The 15,367-nt window shown below is 38.3% G+C and overlaps 1 protein-coding gene across 3 annotated transcripts in view; it reads left to right on the top strand.

Annotated features, from left to right (window-relative positions):
* Grid2 (glutamate ionotropic receptor delta type subunit 2) overlaps positions 1-15,367 on the top strand; it is a 1,404,794-nt gene that overhangs the window by 1,354,884 nt on the left and 34,543 nt on the right. For all 3 annotated transcript variants that reach the window (XM_077803456.1, XM_077803455.1, XM_077803457.1), the window contains one exon: positions 13,410-13,650. In XM_077803456.1, the coding sequence (XP_077659582.1) occupies positions 13,410-13,650 (241 nt within the window). The remainder of the gene's footprint in view (positions 1-13,409; positions 13,651-15,367) is intronic.

A 15,367-nucleotide genomic window follows, 5' to 3' on the forward strand; every position in this document is an offset into this window, starting at 1 on the left:
GAGGTTTGTCACATCAAGTTATCACATATGAATTACTTGAAAACAATTTCAGTTTCTTGAGTGATCTTATATCTCTTCCTTACTCTTATTTACACAACTAAGTTTTGTTAGCAAATTTTTATATGAGACTACAATACCCCAAATATATAAATCTCACATTGTGGAAGTGAAATCAATCAAAGTTTCTAAACAAAGAAGACTTTGCTTACTTGTGTAAACAATGAAATTGAGGACTTGTTTTCAGTTGTAGGTTGTATAATAAAAAGGGAGATAATGTCCATAGAAATGCTTTGCAGATTATAGTGACAATTCAAAAAAAAGAAATATAGTAACTTATGTATATCCTAGTTTTTGAAAATATGTTGAACATTAATAGGAGTAGGAGAGCATACATTCTCAAGGCTCTGAGTCTAAGATCAGTCTTACTCTAGACAGGATTCTGAGGAAAAAGGAAGAACATCAGAAGGAAAAATCCAGAATTGGAAAAGTGCTAAAAGGGAAGGTGACTTCTAATTGACAGGAATAACTCTGCAGTCATGACACTGCTGCCGTGCTGTGTTTTAAAATCCATGGGTAGTATTCTGCCTGGGCTGCCACAGCAAAATACCATGAAATGGTCCTCATATCACTGAAATATGTTTCTCATGGTTCAGGAGGCTAAGAACTCCAAGATAAAGGTGGTGGCAAGGTGGGTTTTATTCTTGGACCTCTTCTCTTGGCTTGTAGAGAAGCTGCCGTCTTGCTGTGTGCTGAAATGACCTCCTCTTTGTGTGGCTAGTGCAAGCTCTCTAGTGTATTTTCTTATGAGGGCACTTATCCCTTCAGGTTGGGGTCACACCTTCATGACCTCATTCAACCTCAATCACCTCCCAAAGGCTCCACCTCCAATACCATCACAGTGGGGTTTAGATTCAACACAGGGATTTTGGAGGGATGTAAACATTCAGTCTTTCACACCATGAGATTGAGCACAATTTTTTTTTTCAGATGCATTGCAAACCAAGCTAACAAATATTTGCCAAACTAATACAGAAAACCAGTTACTGTGTTTGTGGTGTGGGAAATAGAACAGAATACATCATTTAAGATCCCTGTTCTCAAGGAGTTTACAGTGTGGTTAAAAATACAAGAAACGCAAAAGGAGTAAAGCAAGTATCCAATGTAAATAATAATTCTGAGGGAAAGAGAAGCTTTGCAAGGCTCACTGCTAAATGGGGTCTTTTTTCAGAGGAAATGGAACAAGAGTTCTGAGAGGAGGCTTTCGTGGAGGAGAGAGGCCTTCTTGTCAGTCACATATTCGCCCCTTCTTTACTAAGGCATATTCTGTGCCAGGAGCTAGAAATACAAAATCAATCAATACTACATAGCATCTACCCTCAAGGAGGCTAACATCTAGAACAGGAAAGAAAACTGTCACTAAACTCAAGATCAAACCTCAACTCCTTAAATGACTTGCAAACTTGCTTCTCCACCATTGCTCTGATGCTTCCCATGCCTGCAGTCTGGTCCTAGGGTATGCTTTTTGCTTCTTCAAAATGCCTGTGCTTTTCTCTGTGGACCTTGGCACAGGAAGTTTCCTCTGTCTAAATTACTTCCCAGTCCATGTTTTATTCCCAGTGCATGTTTTATTCATTCCTAATTTCTCATCTTACACAACACTTGTCCCAAAAGGCTGTCCCTAAAGTGCCAGTCTTCCAAATCCAAAGTCAGGTGGCCTTTTTTTTGCACAGTGACTCTCATTGTGCTGCACTTCTCAGGGAACACAGTCATATTGTGGTGCAGCACCCTATAGCAGAATCTCAGGCTAATGTCCAAGAAATGGTTTTCATGTTGTTTTCTCTCCCATTCATAGAAATTTTATAACATATTCACATCCATGATGGGAAGAAGTTAAGAAGTAGGATTCATTTTTTAGATTGCCCAAAATGAAGAGAAACTGATTATTTTTCTACAGTTCTAGCTACCTTGGGAAAATTTCATGTTACGTTACTGTCTTGACACTTTATGAAAAAAACCAAAACACTGCATCAGAGTGGGGATCATGATAAATATAGTAAATGCATCAAAATAGTTAAAATGTAATTTTAAAATTTGTTTAGACTTTCCATCTATGAAAATGTGATTAAAATAGTAAACTCGTTTTCCTAAAGTTGTACTATTACCAGTAATCCCACTCTTGACTGAGAATTTTAATTAAATGCACTCCAGCAGCTCAGAGGTGGAAAGACGAAGATCACAAGTTCAAAGCCAGCCTCAGCAACTTAGCAAAGCCCTAAGCAGCTTAAAATAAAATATAAGAAGGGCTAGAGGTGTGGCTTGTGGTTAAGTGCCCCTGGGTTCACTCCCTGGTACCAAAGAAAAAAAAAAAAGAAAGACACCACCACTATACACTATATACTAATTAACACAAATATGCACTGAGTTTTTTTTAAGTATAATATCTAACTTACATGTCATTTTCATGGTAACAAAACTCCAGTTATTAAACTACCTACTCCAGCAGTATGCAAAATAACAAATTCTTTCCACACGTTTACATTGTCATTCAATTTTTTAAAAGTTGAATATTCCCACAGATGTGCAGGAGAATGTTCGTTCCTTCAAAAAGTATCTTTTCCCATCATCTTCTCTCTTCTAACACTGTGCCAAAGATACATATCGCAATCCTTATTCATTTTACAGATAACTTGCACTTCAAGATCCCACTTATTTTAAGACTGGTTGCCAGACTCAAAAATAGGAAATTATTCATAAAATATATACAATACAGTACACAAAACAAGTTTGACTTTCTGACACTTTCATAAGCATGTATCTGAAAGGTCTGCATAAGAAGATTTTGTATTGCCTGCAGAATGACTCCAAACAAGGAAGATCACTGCCAGTTTCCCACTGCAGAATGAAAGAATTTTTCCCCTTTACCCTATAACCCAAATATCACACTGAGCTTAAGGATGTAGCTGACATTTTAAAAGATCACCAAAAGTGTTCTCTTTCCAATTGCAATTATGCCCTCTATCTCAGTGGGAGCCATTGTCTGGGTCTTCTCAGCTTTCTAGCAACTTTCTGGCTTGCTTTCATTATCCTGATTATCTATTCATTTGCCGCCCAGCACTCATTTTATGAAAGATCATGTCTGCCATTTCTATAATGAGTGCTTGACTTTTACTGCCAGCATAAACACATAAAATATATAATAATTAAAGTTCACTAGTCACCAAAGTCTGGAGATCCGTCATGTTGCTAATTTGATTTTTCAAGCAATTGCTTCTCTGTGAACAGGGCTGATTTTGCCCCCCACCCCTTGGGCAGTGCAAGACTTACGTTTGAAGGAGAGGGCTCTAACCTAGAGAGATTGATGTGAATGGGCACCATATATTTCAACTTTAAGGCTCATCTTCAGGCAAAGAATATATCTATAAGTATGATGGCTCTCAGAGCCAACAAAAATCTCATCAATACTTGAACATAAAAAGTACTCTAAATGTTAAAGAGTAAGTAGTACAGTTTTCAAAATAATTGTGCTATTTAACAAATACCATACCTTTCCTGGAGGGTTGTTTAGACCCTAAGGAAAAGGTTCACTGAGATAACTATGGGAGTCTGCACAACATAATTATGCAATTATGGTGGAAAGTTCACCATGGGTTGACTTTGGCTGGGAAAGAACAGGGTTTCAGAACACCACCTTCTTGTTTGCACACTTCCTTTTTTCAATAACATTTGTAAAGCCCCCTAAGTGCCTGGTGGTAATGAATTTACCTGACGTTTACTCTATTCACAAAGAGATTAATCAATGCATTCGGTATTCATGTGGCTCTTTGGGGACGGGACGTCAGGATTTGTTTCACAGGAAGTAATGTTTGTAAATAGATGCAATGGGATACAGGTTTGACTACTTGAGTAGTCAAATTCTCAGCTCATAAAGAAGCAGGAAGGAAAGGAACAGTTTCCACGTACACAGGTTTTCTTTATGGATAATGAAGATCTCTATGGTGTATTCAAATAAAAGGCAGAAGCTAGGAGCCCTGAGTCTGAGAGCCATTTGGCCTTGGGACATTTTCTTCACCTCTGAACCTCCATCTCATGAGAACTCTGTACAATCAATGCTGTTAAAGCTCCTTACAAGAATAAGGAGAGAGGTAAACAGTAATTCTTCCTTCACAAGGTTCTTTTAAGAAGTAAATCAAATAATTTGCCATGCTTTTGATAAACGCCTTCCAAGATTTATAGTATCATGCATGCATTCTTCTGGAAAATAGATATTCTGGATAAAGTTTATGGTTCATTTCCATCCACAGAAAAATGAATGCCTTAGGAAGACACTAGTTACTAAATAAGGTCATGGATACTGGTTTCTGAATAAGAAAACCAGATCTGACCAATTAAAGACTTTATCAAATTATTTGAAAGTGAAATATCAGGTTGGAAGCAACATAGGAAACTTTCCTTTTTATACAGGTCTCTGCTGTGTAGCATCCTTCAACAATAACTGAGCTCATAATTAAAGCCAGTCCTGTGGATCCAGCACTGCAGCAGGGAGCTGGGCAGGCCTTTTCACTTCCCTGGGCAGAAGTGAAATATGATCTCCTCTCCTAGATCCTTTCCAATACTAACAGGTGTCTTTCTCATTAAGTGTTCATGGTAATTCTTTACTAACAACAACAACAACAAAAATCGAATTCATTTATATACTTTCAAACATAATTTTAAGAGTTTTATATATTTTGATTAAAAGAGGCATCAGCTTTTCTACATCAGTCAATTGCCTTATCCATTCTTAGCCAATCATAATCATTTCCTTACAATTTCTTTTTAGCAGTATCATAATGATGATACCCCCTCGATCTCAAGCTAAAGATGCCATTGTCTGGAAAATGATTCAGCCAACACAAACCTCAGATGACAAATACTACCTGATCTCAAATAAGGCAGTCACTCAGGAATGTGGGAGGTCCCAATCTCAATCCCAATATTCAGCTGTATTATAGGATAATCAGAAAACCAAAGAAATCCAAAGTCAGTTGAAGGATTATACTACTATGTTGATTCAGTGCAGAAATAAATTTTTGTCAGTGTGGCTAAATACAAAGTCACAAGGTCACTTGGTACTCACTTAAGGATGCACAAATAATGGGAATTGCTATATGTCAATTAAGACATGTTCAAAAGATCACTAGAATGAGTCACAATCTCTGGCTCTGAAATAGGCTGATACTTTCTAATGACCTAACTTTGACTCTGTCATTTAATCCCTTTGAACTTCAATAATGTTATTAATGATATGGAAACTCATCATGTTCATCAAAGCTATTTGTTCTGTGAGTTTTAAATCAGCTCAGTAAATCAGACTCCTGGTTTTTATAAATAAAATTTTTCATTTACATATATGGTCTAGAGATGCATTTACACTATAAAAGTATAGTTGAGTCACTGCCAGGGAGACTACATGACCTGCAAAGCTCAAATATTTGCTTTCTGTACCTTAATTTTAAGTGTTTGCTGTCCCTTGATCTAAAATATACCATTCGTGAGTTATTTGAAAATGCCAAAAAACACTATTCACCTGTATAATCTTAGATAATTTTAATGGATCAGACTTAAGCAGCTGGTATTTGGTTCAAGTAGTTGAAAGAATTAGTTAAAAGTCCAATTAAAGCAAAAGATAAAGCTTCTAAGAATCTCCCGGTGGCAATTTGGTTTTACTGAAGCACTAAATGTTATCAATAAATATTTGTTGCATCTAATGCTACTAACAGATCATGAAGAGATTTTTACTTAAGAGAAATAATCAATGGGTGCCTCATTCACAAGAAATGGATAGAATTTGTTTTTACATATCTGATGGTTCAAATTGTGTTGCCAGATATGCCAATCAGAGTGCCACTATACTTACTTGCTTAAACCTTACTCTTGTGCTTGGGATTCACTTCAAATTTACCTACCTTTTCTAAGACAAGAATGAAAGAAATAATGAATAAATGGAAAATCTATTGAGCTGCTGTTTTCTTAAATTATTTGCATTCTATTAACTCTTTCTCAGCAACCACAGAGAAGGAAATTTTGTAAAAACCAAGCAAATGAACTTCAAAATGTGTGTATTGTGAGCCAAAATAGATCTACTCAGTGTACCAAAAGATCATTTTTAAAATATATTCCCAAGTATTTTACTCAGTGTAATGGATATTAAACATTACTGAATAATGGGGCTCTATCTAAATATCTTTTTAATTTTAGTCACATGTACAGATAAAATATTTTGCCCCCCCCCAGATAAAATATCCTCACCTATCCCTAGTGCCAAATAGCCTCAATACTTCCAAATTGAAGAAATACCTAGAAACATAGAGTTTATAACACTATGTAATGAGAATTCTCTTTCACTATGACGAGTTGAGAATCTAGAAGACCTAGGATATAAGTAGGATGTCCAGGAGAAACAGGAGAGCCTACCTCTTCTGACCAGTGTTCTATAGGGGCAGGGTGGGATATGAATGAGGGGAGGGTCTTAGATTGAAACACTGAAAAGATAGAAGAGAGGGTCTAAGACTTCCTTCCCTTCCTGTTAGGGTCTCTGTGAGGAGTCCCCAGGGCCCACCAGGCTTTATACCAAGAGAGAAGACCTTGGATGAGTGAGAAATCAGTGCCATGTGGTCAGGAAAAAGCAAAGTTTCAATCTTCATCCCCAGGTCTTTCTTACTCCCCTGTGGTGGGAATGCTAATTAGAGCATATGGACCCACCTTGGGACCATTCAAAGTAACTGACAGGGTGACACTATAATAGGATCTGCAGGACTGCAGAATCATCAGGGGTAGATGATGAAAATGGCAGAGATTCAGAAGGGAGCCCTACATTTCCACCCTATACCAGCCAACTTGACCAGACTTAGCACTTCGGTAGACCTTAGCTGCAGTTGTTGCCAATTATTGTCTAAAGATTGGACCCAGACCACTCTCACTTTGAAGGAGAGCTGCCCAAGGAAGTCCAAGAACAGAAAAGGAACCAGCAGCCCCTACCCCCACCCCCACCCCCATCCAAGATGGGGGAAATAACTGTGACCTCCATAAATCCTAATGCCATCTTGGAAAAGAACAAGGGGAAAGAGAAAGAATTAGAAGTGTCATAGGATAAGACATATCTCCAAAGAGGTCCAAGGAGTTCCCAGAGAAAAAGGGGAACTTGACTCAGAACCAGCGGAGTTATTGGCATAGGTAATGGAAAAGAATTTCATAATGTGGCCATCAATGGCATAGACACAGGTTTATTTAAGAATTGAATATACATTCAAGGAAGAATGGGGGCAATCTCAAGAGAGAGATACCTTTGGAGGAAAGCAATGAGTACACATTCAAGGGAGAAGCATACCTGTCTGCAGAAAGAGAGACAACACCTCAGTGGTGTGGGGTGCTAGCACTTATAGAGGGCTGTGCTAGGGGCTGATTAAAGGGGGAGCCGGGGTGGAGTTTCAGGATTTGGTGCCATTTTTCCCTGCTTTCGCTCATTGCCCTGATGGTTCAGGGTCACAGGTCAAGGGCACAGTCAAAGGGTATGTCTTCAAGAGTTGCAATTGGTGGGTGCTTTCTGCATTTCAGTGGTTCATGGGTATTCCTCCTCTTCTGTGGTTTATGGACACTTCCTTTGAGACTCAGTATCTCTCCCTTTATCCCAAATTCCTATCTCAGAAGTACTGAGTAATTCTCTTAAGTAGATTGAGCTAAAGCTAGAGCCATGTTAAATTATTAGATCATATTAAATTTTAAATCCTATTGAGCTAAATTTAGTTTTTTTCCCACTGCTCAGTGGCCACAGTGCTACTGAGGAAGATCAATGAGGCTATGAAGAAAAGCCACATTTTCTTTGCACACCCAAATGGTGGTATGAATAAATTTGCAGTCACACTACAATTATATTGTTTGTTCTAGAGGAAATGTATTGATGACAGTTTTCCTCAGGGTCTAACAGACTTCTAAATCTAAAAGTGATTCGCTATTTTTTAAAAAGTTAATTAGAGGCCGTGTGAAGTAATGGAGAAAAAAAGTGTTGGAAGACAGATCTGAATTCTAGCCCCACATCAACTATTTTCTGGCTGCAAGAGTCACAAACAAAAAAGTCTTTTAATTTCTATAGCAGTGAAAATTTGTGTTGGATATTTAAAATAAAAATGTGGGGAATTATGTTCTATATCACTTGGTCTCCTCATCCATAAAATGGGCATGGGGAGACAAAGATGGAAGAAATAATGTCTATATTCTTTTTCATTCTAATATTTTGTGCTATCAGAAGATGGGAAATCAGATTATGAGAGTCACAGGAGTTCCTACAAATAGGGCCTGAGAAAAGGATTTTGCCCATATTTAAAAAAAAAAAAAAAAAAGATTCTGATCATCCCTAAGTCTTTTCCTAGTAGAAATGACTAAAAAGGCAGTGTCATTTTTCTCAAATAATCAGTACTTTTTTTAGAGTCAGCTCAGCAAGAATTTACCAAAGGGCCATGATTCCAATAAAACTTGAAAGGAACCTGTGGACAGCTGTATTATTCAAAGGCAAAATCTGTCACCTATGTAGGATTTAAAAATTGTATCCATCTCATCCTTTTTGTTACAAATAATTTGAAAATCAATTCTTCTATTAACAATTAAAGATGGCAAGTGACCAACCTTCGTGGCAAGTCCCATGCACAAATGAGGCTCTTATCTTCAAAGTACAAAGCTTTACAAGATGACACTGAGGCCTGTTGAATGTTTTTATTTGAATATGAAAGAAGGATCTTTTGCTTCTTTGCTGCCTTCCCCTGAAATTTGCTCATTTTTATCAATAGGAAATGCTATGCCTGTAGGATTGATCTATTAACCATTTTCAAACTGCAGTTAGGTTTTATAGACTTCTAAAATTTTTCTGTTCAGTGAGATCACAGATATTTTTATACTTCTGGCAAAAGAAGAAAAGGTAATGTTCTTGTCAGTGAATCAATCATTTGCTGATTCGAAGGGGCATATAACTCTCCATTAAGAGGAATGCACCAGAACAGGTCCAAAGAAAGAACAATAGTCACACATGCTGGCAATAATAATTCTAGTTTCAACTGTTGGTCGCCTTCCATATGCCACGCAGTGAGCAAATGCATTTTGTTACGTGGACTCATTAATTCCTTAAGAGCCAGTGCTGCCATCACCCTGGGGTATGAATGGAAGGAGTTTTTCTGAGTGCACTTCAAGAAAAAGTTTTAGCCATCCAGTTGTTCATCAGTCTAATAGCTAATTTTGTTTCTAATAGGTAAATGTTTACAGCGCTAAGAAGTCCACACTATGCATCTCAAACCCACAGGTGAACCGCAGGAACTCTGCTCTCTATGAGCAAAGACTGCCATCTTGTGGAAATCACACACTCAACAAAAGAATATCACCTACCCAGCCAGAAAGTGTTCTTGGTCCTCACCAAGAATTTTGCAACTAGTTTCTTGCCTTGTTATGGGCATATATCACTGTTGCTTATAATTAAAGGGGAAAACTCTCCTTTGGGTGTTGTTAAGCTTCATTTAAAGGGCCAGTTTCTCATGAAGATTTGAAAGAGAACTTATCTTTCTGCTGATTATAGAAATCACATTTTACTAACTTACTTTACCTAATCCTTAAGTCAAGTTTTTGTTAAATAAATAAAAAGAGGGTGTGGAAAGACCTTTCTGGTGGAATTTCCAGGAGCACTGGATTTTGTAGCGAGCTTTTATGACAAAACTCTTGGCTCGAGGAGTCTTTTCATTCTCTTCCAACACAATAGCCTGGAAGAGCCTACATTCCTTGGAGTCTGCTGTGGGCTGGTCAGAGCTGCACTGAGAGACCCTGTAGTCCAATTACTATGTGTATCCCTGAGCTGCTATGATGGTAAGATCCACCTTAGAAAGAGCTCCTTGCAACTCCTGGGGTATACCAGAAGGCTCCTAGAGAACTCAGCTCTCTGAACTTAAAAATTCTGCAATAAAATGAATTATTTGATTTATCACCTTTGACTCCTGATAGAATTGAAATGGGTGAAATATAAAATGTAGAGTTTGATAACTGTTCTTAAAGCTAAACTATTTTCCATGTTGAGAACAAATAAGGAGGTAGTAAGTTGAATCATGGAAATCTCAGATACCCCTGAGGAATCAGAGCAGGTAGTCATCAACTCCTGAATGAATGAAAGAATGAGTGGACATGAAGTGAGGGCATTAAAAAAAAAAAAAGAGTTTCACAATGTTGCCTAGGCTGCTCTGACTGGATGTGCAATCACGTTTTAGAAGAAATCTTGTACCCAAGGAAATGCCTAGTAATGAAATATGAAATCTTGAAATATTTGTTGAATGGACAGATGAATAAGAAGGACACGGAACAAATTTAAAAATGGCTTCAATGATAAGGGGGGAAAGTAGGATCTGAGGACAGAGTTCATTTGCTAAAACTGAATTAGGCATAGTCTATCAATAAACATACACCTGCTCTGTGAGGGGAGTGTGTGTGGGGGGTGGGTACACATTCCAGAAAGGGGATCAGGCATTGATCAAATGACTGCAAATAATGCGAAACGATGATAAGTGTCATGAGGGGAAAATCTCACACTTTCACAGACACCTAATAGCAGAGTGGCAGGAGGAGCAGGAGAGCAGTAAAAATGGGTTTCGTTTTGTGTGTGGATAATTGTCAGCCTCCGTATCCATGGGCCCCACACCCACAGATTCAGGTTGAAAATAGTCAGAAAAGAAGAAAATTTTCTGTAATGAATATGTACAGACTCTCTAATTATTTTATTCCCTAAACAATATAGTCTAATAACTATTTATAGACAGCACTACCTTTTATTAGGTAATAAATAATCTAGGGATGATTAAAGGCATAAAGGAGGGTACCTGTAGGTCATATGCAAGTACTAAGCCACTTTATATGAGGGTCTTGAGCATCCTCAGATTTCAGTATCTGTAGGGGAACCTGGAATACATTCCCCATGGATACTGAGAGACAATTGTATTCTCATTAAGCAAGGGTTGATGTCAGTCCCTTTTATGTCTATACATACTTATAAGCACAAATTTAAGAATGATTATTTGTCCCAACATGATTACATTTTTCCTTCAACCTTGAAGGAAAATGGTGCCCTGATTACCAAGTGAAAACACCTAAAGGATTTGCCATTTCGTTTCATTATTATTGTGGTATAACACTTAACATGAGAGCTAACCTATTAGTGAATTTTTAAGAATATCATACAGTACTATTGTCCATAGGCAAAGTGTTATATAGTAGATCTCTAGATTTTATTCATCTTTCATAACTGAAATTTTATACCATTCATTAGCAACACTACCATCATTTAAGTGGTATTCATGAGGAGGCCAAGCAAGTCACTTTGATGCTACAATTATGTATTTGTATGATCCTAGTACAGTACCAGAAATTCCCACAGGTAGTTCCTTCTTTGGATCAAGACATTATTCCTCAAGTGTATTCCTCAAATTGTTTCCCTGTGTGTTCTCAATATGTGTTACTTGGGGAGGAAAATGGGGGAAGGGAAATGGAAGTGAGTATGGGAAAGGGTGAGTTCAACAAAATCATACAGCCTTACTTTTCCACAAGTGGTCTTGGAGACTCCATAGGCTAGCATCTTGGTATACTTCCAAGAAGGTGTTTCTCAGAGTTAATGACCACAGAGCCCTTTTCCTGCAGAGGCTTTCTAAGTACTAGTGTCCTGGGGAATACACTTTGGGGAATTCTGGAAAAGGAAAGGAATCTATCTGGGATAGAGACTGGAATACAGGAAACACAGAACCCATTATTACCTACAATTATTTTAGTAAATGATGCTAATCAATTAATTGCCCCTGTTGAGAAACATTCTGAGGTGATGGGAAATTGGGCAGACTGATTTCACAAGAAGCAAGGAGGAAAAGCCTAGGCTGTTGGGGAGACTCAAGGGCACTATCAGTCCTGCAGTATCCATGGGAGTTAACAGCTGAAGACCAGCTCTCCAGGATAGGTGGAGACAGAGATTCTCCTAGGGCTGGTCTCACTCTTGATTAAATCAAGTTAAAAGTTGATCCCACCCCAGTGTCCTTCCCTTTATCATTTTCCTCAATTTTCTAGCCCCAGGCTAGTTATAAAAACAGGTAAAAAGGTTATGTGTCACCAAAAGTTGGTGATTTACTCCTTCCAAATTGGCCTAGTTCTTTTCCCTCACCTTTTAAACAGTCTTACCCCAAAGAATCCCAAGACCCAGGATGAGATTACAAATGTAGGACACAGGAGCACAAGGAGATGGCCTCTGGGTCCCTCTCTTCCCACCCTCAGCCATGTCCTGCATGGGACGGTTCCCCTGCTCAAAGCTGTGTGTACCTGAGCTTGCACATCCGTGCTCTGTGCTCACTCTTAACACTACCACGTATGTCTTTGGTACCCTTGTGACAATAAGATTTACTCTCAGGAGGACATCCCTGGGAATAGAACTGAAAGAGCACTGAGCTATTAGGCCAGAAAATTCCAGAGAACCCTGAGGATGTGCACACTCTGGACCGTATATAACCTGGGCCTCTGAGGAGGCGCATTGCTGGAGGGAGGGCAGGCCAGGCAGGTGTTAGATAGAGCCCAAAGAATATTCAGAATTGAGACTAATTCCTCAATGAGAATCACACTTCAAAAAGCTGCAGTCTTTGCAGTTACTCCCAGAATGTGGAGAGAAAAGATGAAGAAGAAGGGCATTTCTTATTTGAATTGAACTACTTCTGAATGCCTCTGGTCAGCTTTTCTTCTTGTTCTCCAAGGTGAGATTTCTTTCCCTTTGGCATTAAAAGGAAAACTAGATCAGTTGTGTGAAAAAACAAAAAATGATGTATTTTATCAACTTCAAACTTGTCCCAAGGCTTTCTTGCACACTGTGTTAAATAATAGAAGTCTTTTTAATTGAATTTCTATGTGTGTAGCATATGCCGGGCAACATTACACCAGCATCTTGCTCAAAGCAGCAAAACGTTCTTCATAAAAGCATTAAGATCCAGAGGATTCCTTCGGTGTGTAGGAAAGGCACACAGAATTGCAGCAGCTTGAAACCACATCAAAACAGGGCCTCTGAAATGGAATTGTAGAAAGCCACTGCAGCAAACCAGGGACAGGAGTATTTAGTTATAATAAAACCCAAAGAAGGAGGAAAGGAGGGAGGAGGGGGATGGGAGGAAGGGGTGAAGATGGGGAAAAAGTCCCGCCGCACAACCTCATCTCTAGAACCAGAGCCATCGTGGTTAGTTTGCTCATAGTCCACCTATAAGCTGATCTGTAGATTCCTGTCCACCGCAGCCACCATCCTTTAGAGGTGGGGTGGAAATCAGAGCTGTCATGGAGGAGGCAACAACTATGTCTGCAATAACGTGGGTTTTGTTCTTGACCCCAAGGATCCTGGAACTTCAGCAGAGTGGCGACATGGACATCTTGAAGCACAAATGGTGGCCTAAGAATGGCCAGTGTGACCTGTACTCCTCAGTGGACACAAAGCAGAAAGGAGGCGCCCTGGACATAAAGAGCTTCGCGGGGGTCTTCTGCATCCTGGCTGCGGGGATCGTCCTGTCCTGCTTCATAGCCATGCTGGAGACCTGGTGGAGCAAGAGGAAAGGCTCCCGGGTCCCGTCCAAAGAGGTACTTGACGAGCTTCGGCTCTGACTTGAACCCACAAGCAGGCTGTCCCTCCAGGCAGGCTGGCCACGGGGAAAAGGATAATGAATTGGGGGCGGTCATTGTTTCATCTTTCTTGGAAGACAGAAAATAAATTTGAGTGAATGGAGAAATGGATAAGGCCACTCCTAATTTCCATTTTAGGCCCTAGCAGATAAGTGGAGAGCAGACTATAGTATCTCAAAGACTGACAAAGCATGTATCATGAGGCCCTTTGAAATGTTCCTCCATCTCAGGATAGACTTTAATTCAGTGATTTTTTTAAAGGTTTAGTGATTTCCTGGACCAATTTATAATGATGCTCACCATTTCATTTTATTTAAATTAGTTATTTAACTTGTAGATAAATTACTTATTTGGGTTTCTAAGACTAGACCTGAAAAATGCGATGCTATAGTGAAAAATAATCAGAATTTTCTCATCCCCACTGGTGATCTATTACAGGTATATCTGTAGGGTTGATTTGGGTTCTTTCATGACCCCAAGCTTGCCAGATATAATCAAGGAATCATCCCCAATTCTTTTTTCTCCTCTTCTCCTGAGCCATCTTAGTTCCAGGGCCATATTAAATTTTTCTAGATATATGAAAGAATAATTGCAGAGTTACACATACTGTCTCTTTTAAAGTACCACGTGCCTTGTTTTCATTACAAACGATGGGGTTTGTAACTTACCAGAGAAAATATAAAGTTAAAATAAACTATTTGATTCATTTATGTTGTTTCAACTGGACCAAAAGGTGAATTTTTTTAAAAAAAAATGAAATTACATTCATTAAAATTTCAGAAATTGAAATGGAAGACAACCTGAATTTCTTTTACGATTTGATCTGGTAAATAGTTTCAAAAGAAAGTTTAAACTTTCTTTAACTAGAACTTGGCTAACTGAGGACTGGAGCAAATCCTGATAGGATTTGCTTTAATGCACAGATTAAAATGACTTCTGTTTTTCATACAGATTTTTACACATTAATGTATTATTTCAAGCAGGCTGTTTTCTAAAGTAGTCTAAGGACTCTATCTTTACCACCTTATGTGAAAAATTGATCAGCATCATTTCAAGGAAAAGCTTGGCTCAGCCGAGATAAATCTTAGCTTGCTACCTGTGTGATCATCCGTTCTAAATAAGTGGAGAGCGAGTTAAAAATTAATCAGGTTTGATTGTAGTGTTTTCTTTGTGGAATAAGCTTCTGGTATCTCTGTTGACGTTGATTCAATGCAAAAGACCACATTAATGCAGCATTATAGCTGAGACTTCATATTCTCAAAAATCTAAAAATTAAGGACTCCCCAAGCTCCTTATATTTTGAATTACTATATGTGATATTAAATTTTTGCATTATTATATCTGTTGATGGATGACTATATTACAGTTGCTGTGGGAACCATAAAATTATATGTCTCAACCCTCTAAAGTCTCAGTGATAATATTGCATTAATGGATATTTTTATTGGATTTTAAAATGAGAAAGAAGAAGGAAAAACAGTGATGCACATCAAAATATTTTTCACTGAGGAGCGCCATAACAGCATGATGAAAAAAAAAAAATTCAGACCCCATTCTAACTCGTGACAGCTAATCCAAATCCTAGGAACAAATATTTTCTCCTTTTATGATTAATAGATATTTTTAAACCCTCACAAATTTAATTTGTTGAGCTTGGCTATAAATAAGAGTGATA

This window comes from Urocitellus parryii, chromosome 10 (genome assembly GCF_045843805.1).
Source record: "Urocitellus parryii isolate mUroPar1 chromosome 10, mUroPar1.hap1, whole genome shotgun sequence".
Lineage (NCBI taxonomy): Eukaryota > Metazoa > Chordata > Mammalia > Rodentia > Sciuridae > Urocitellus > Urocitellus parryii.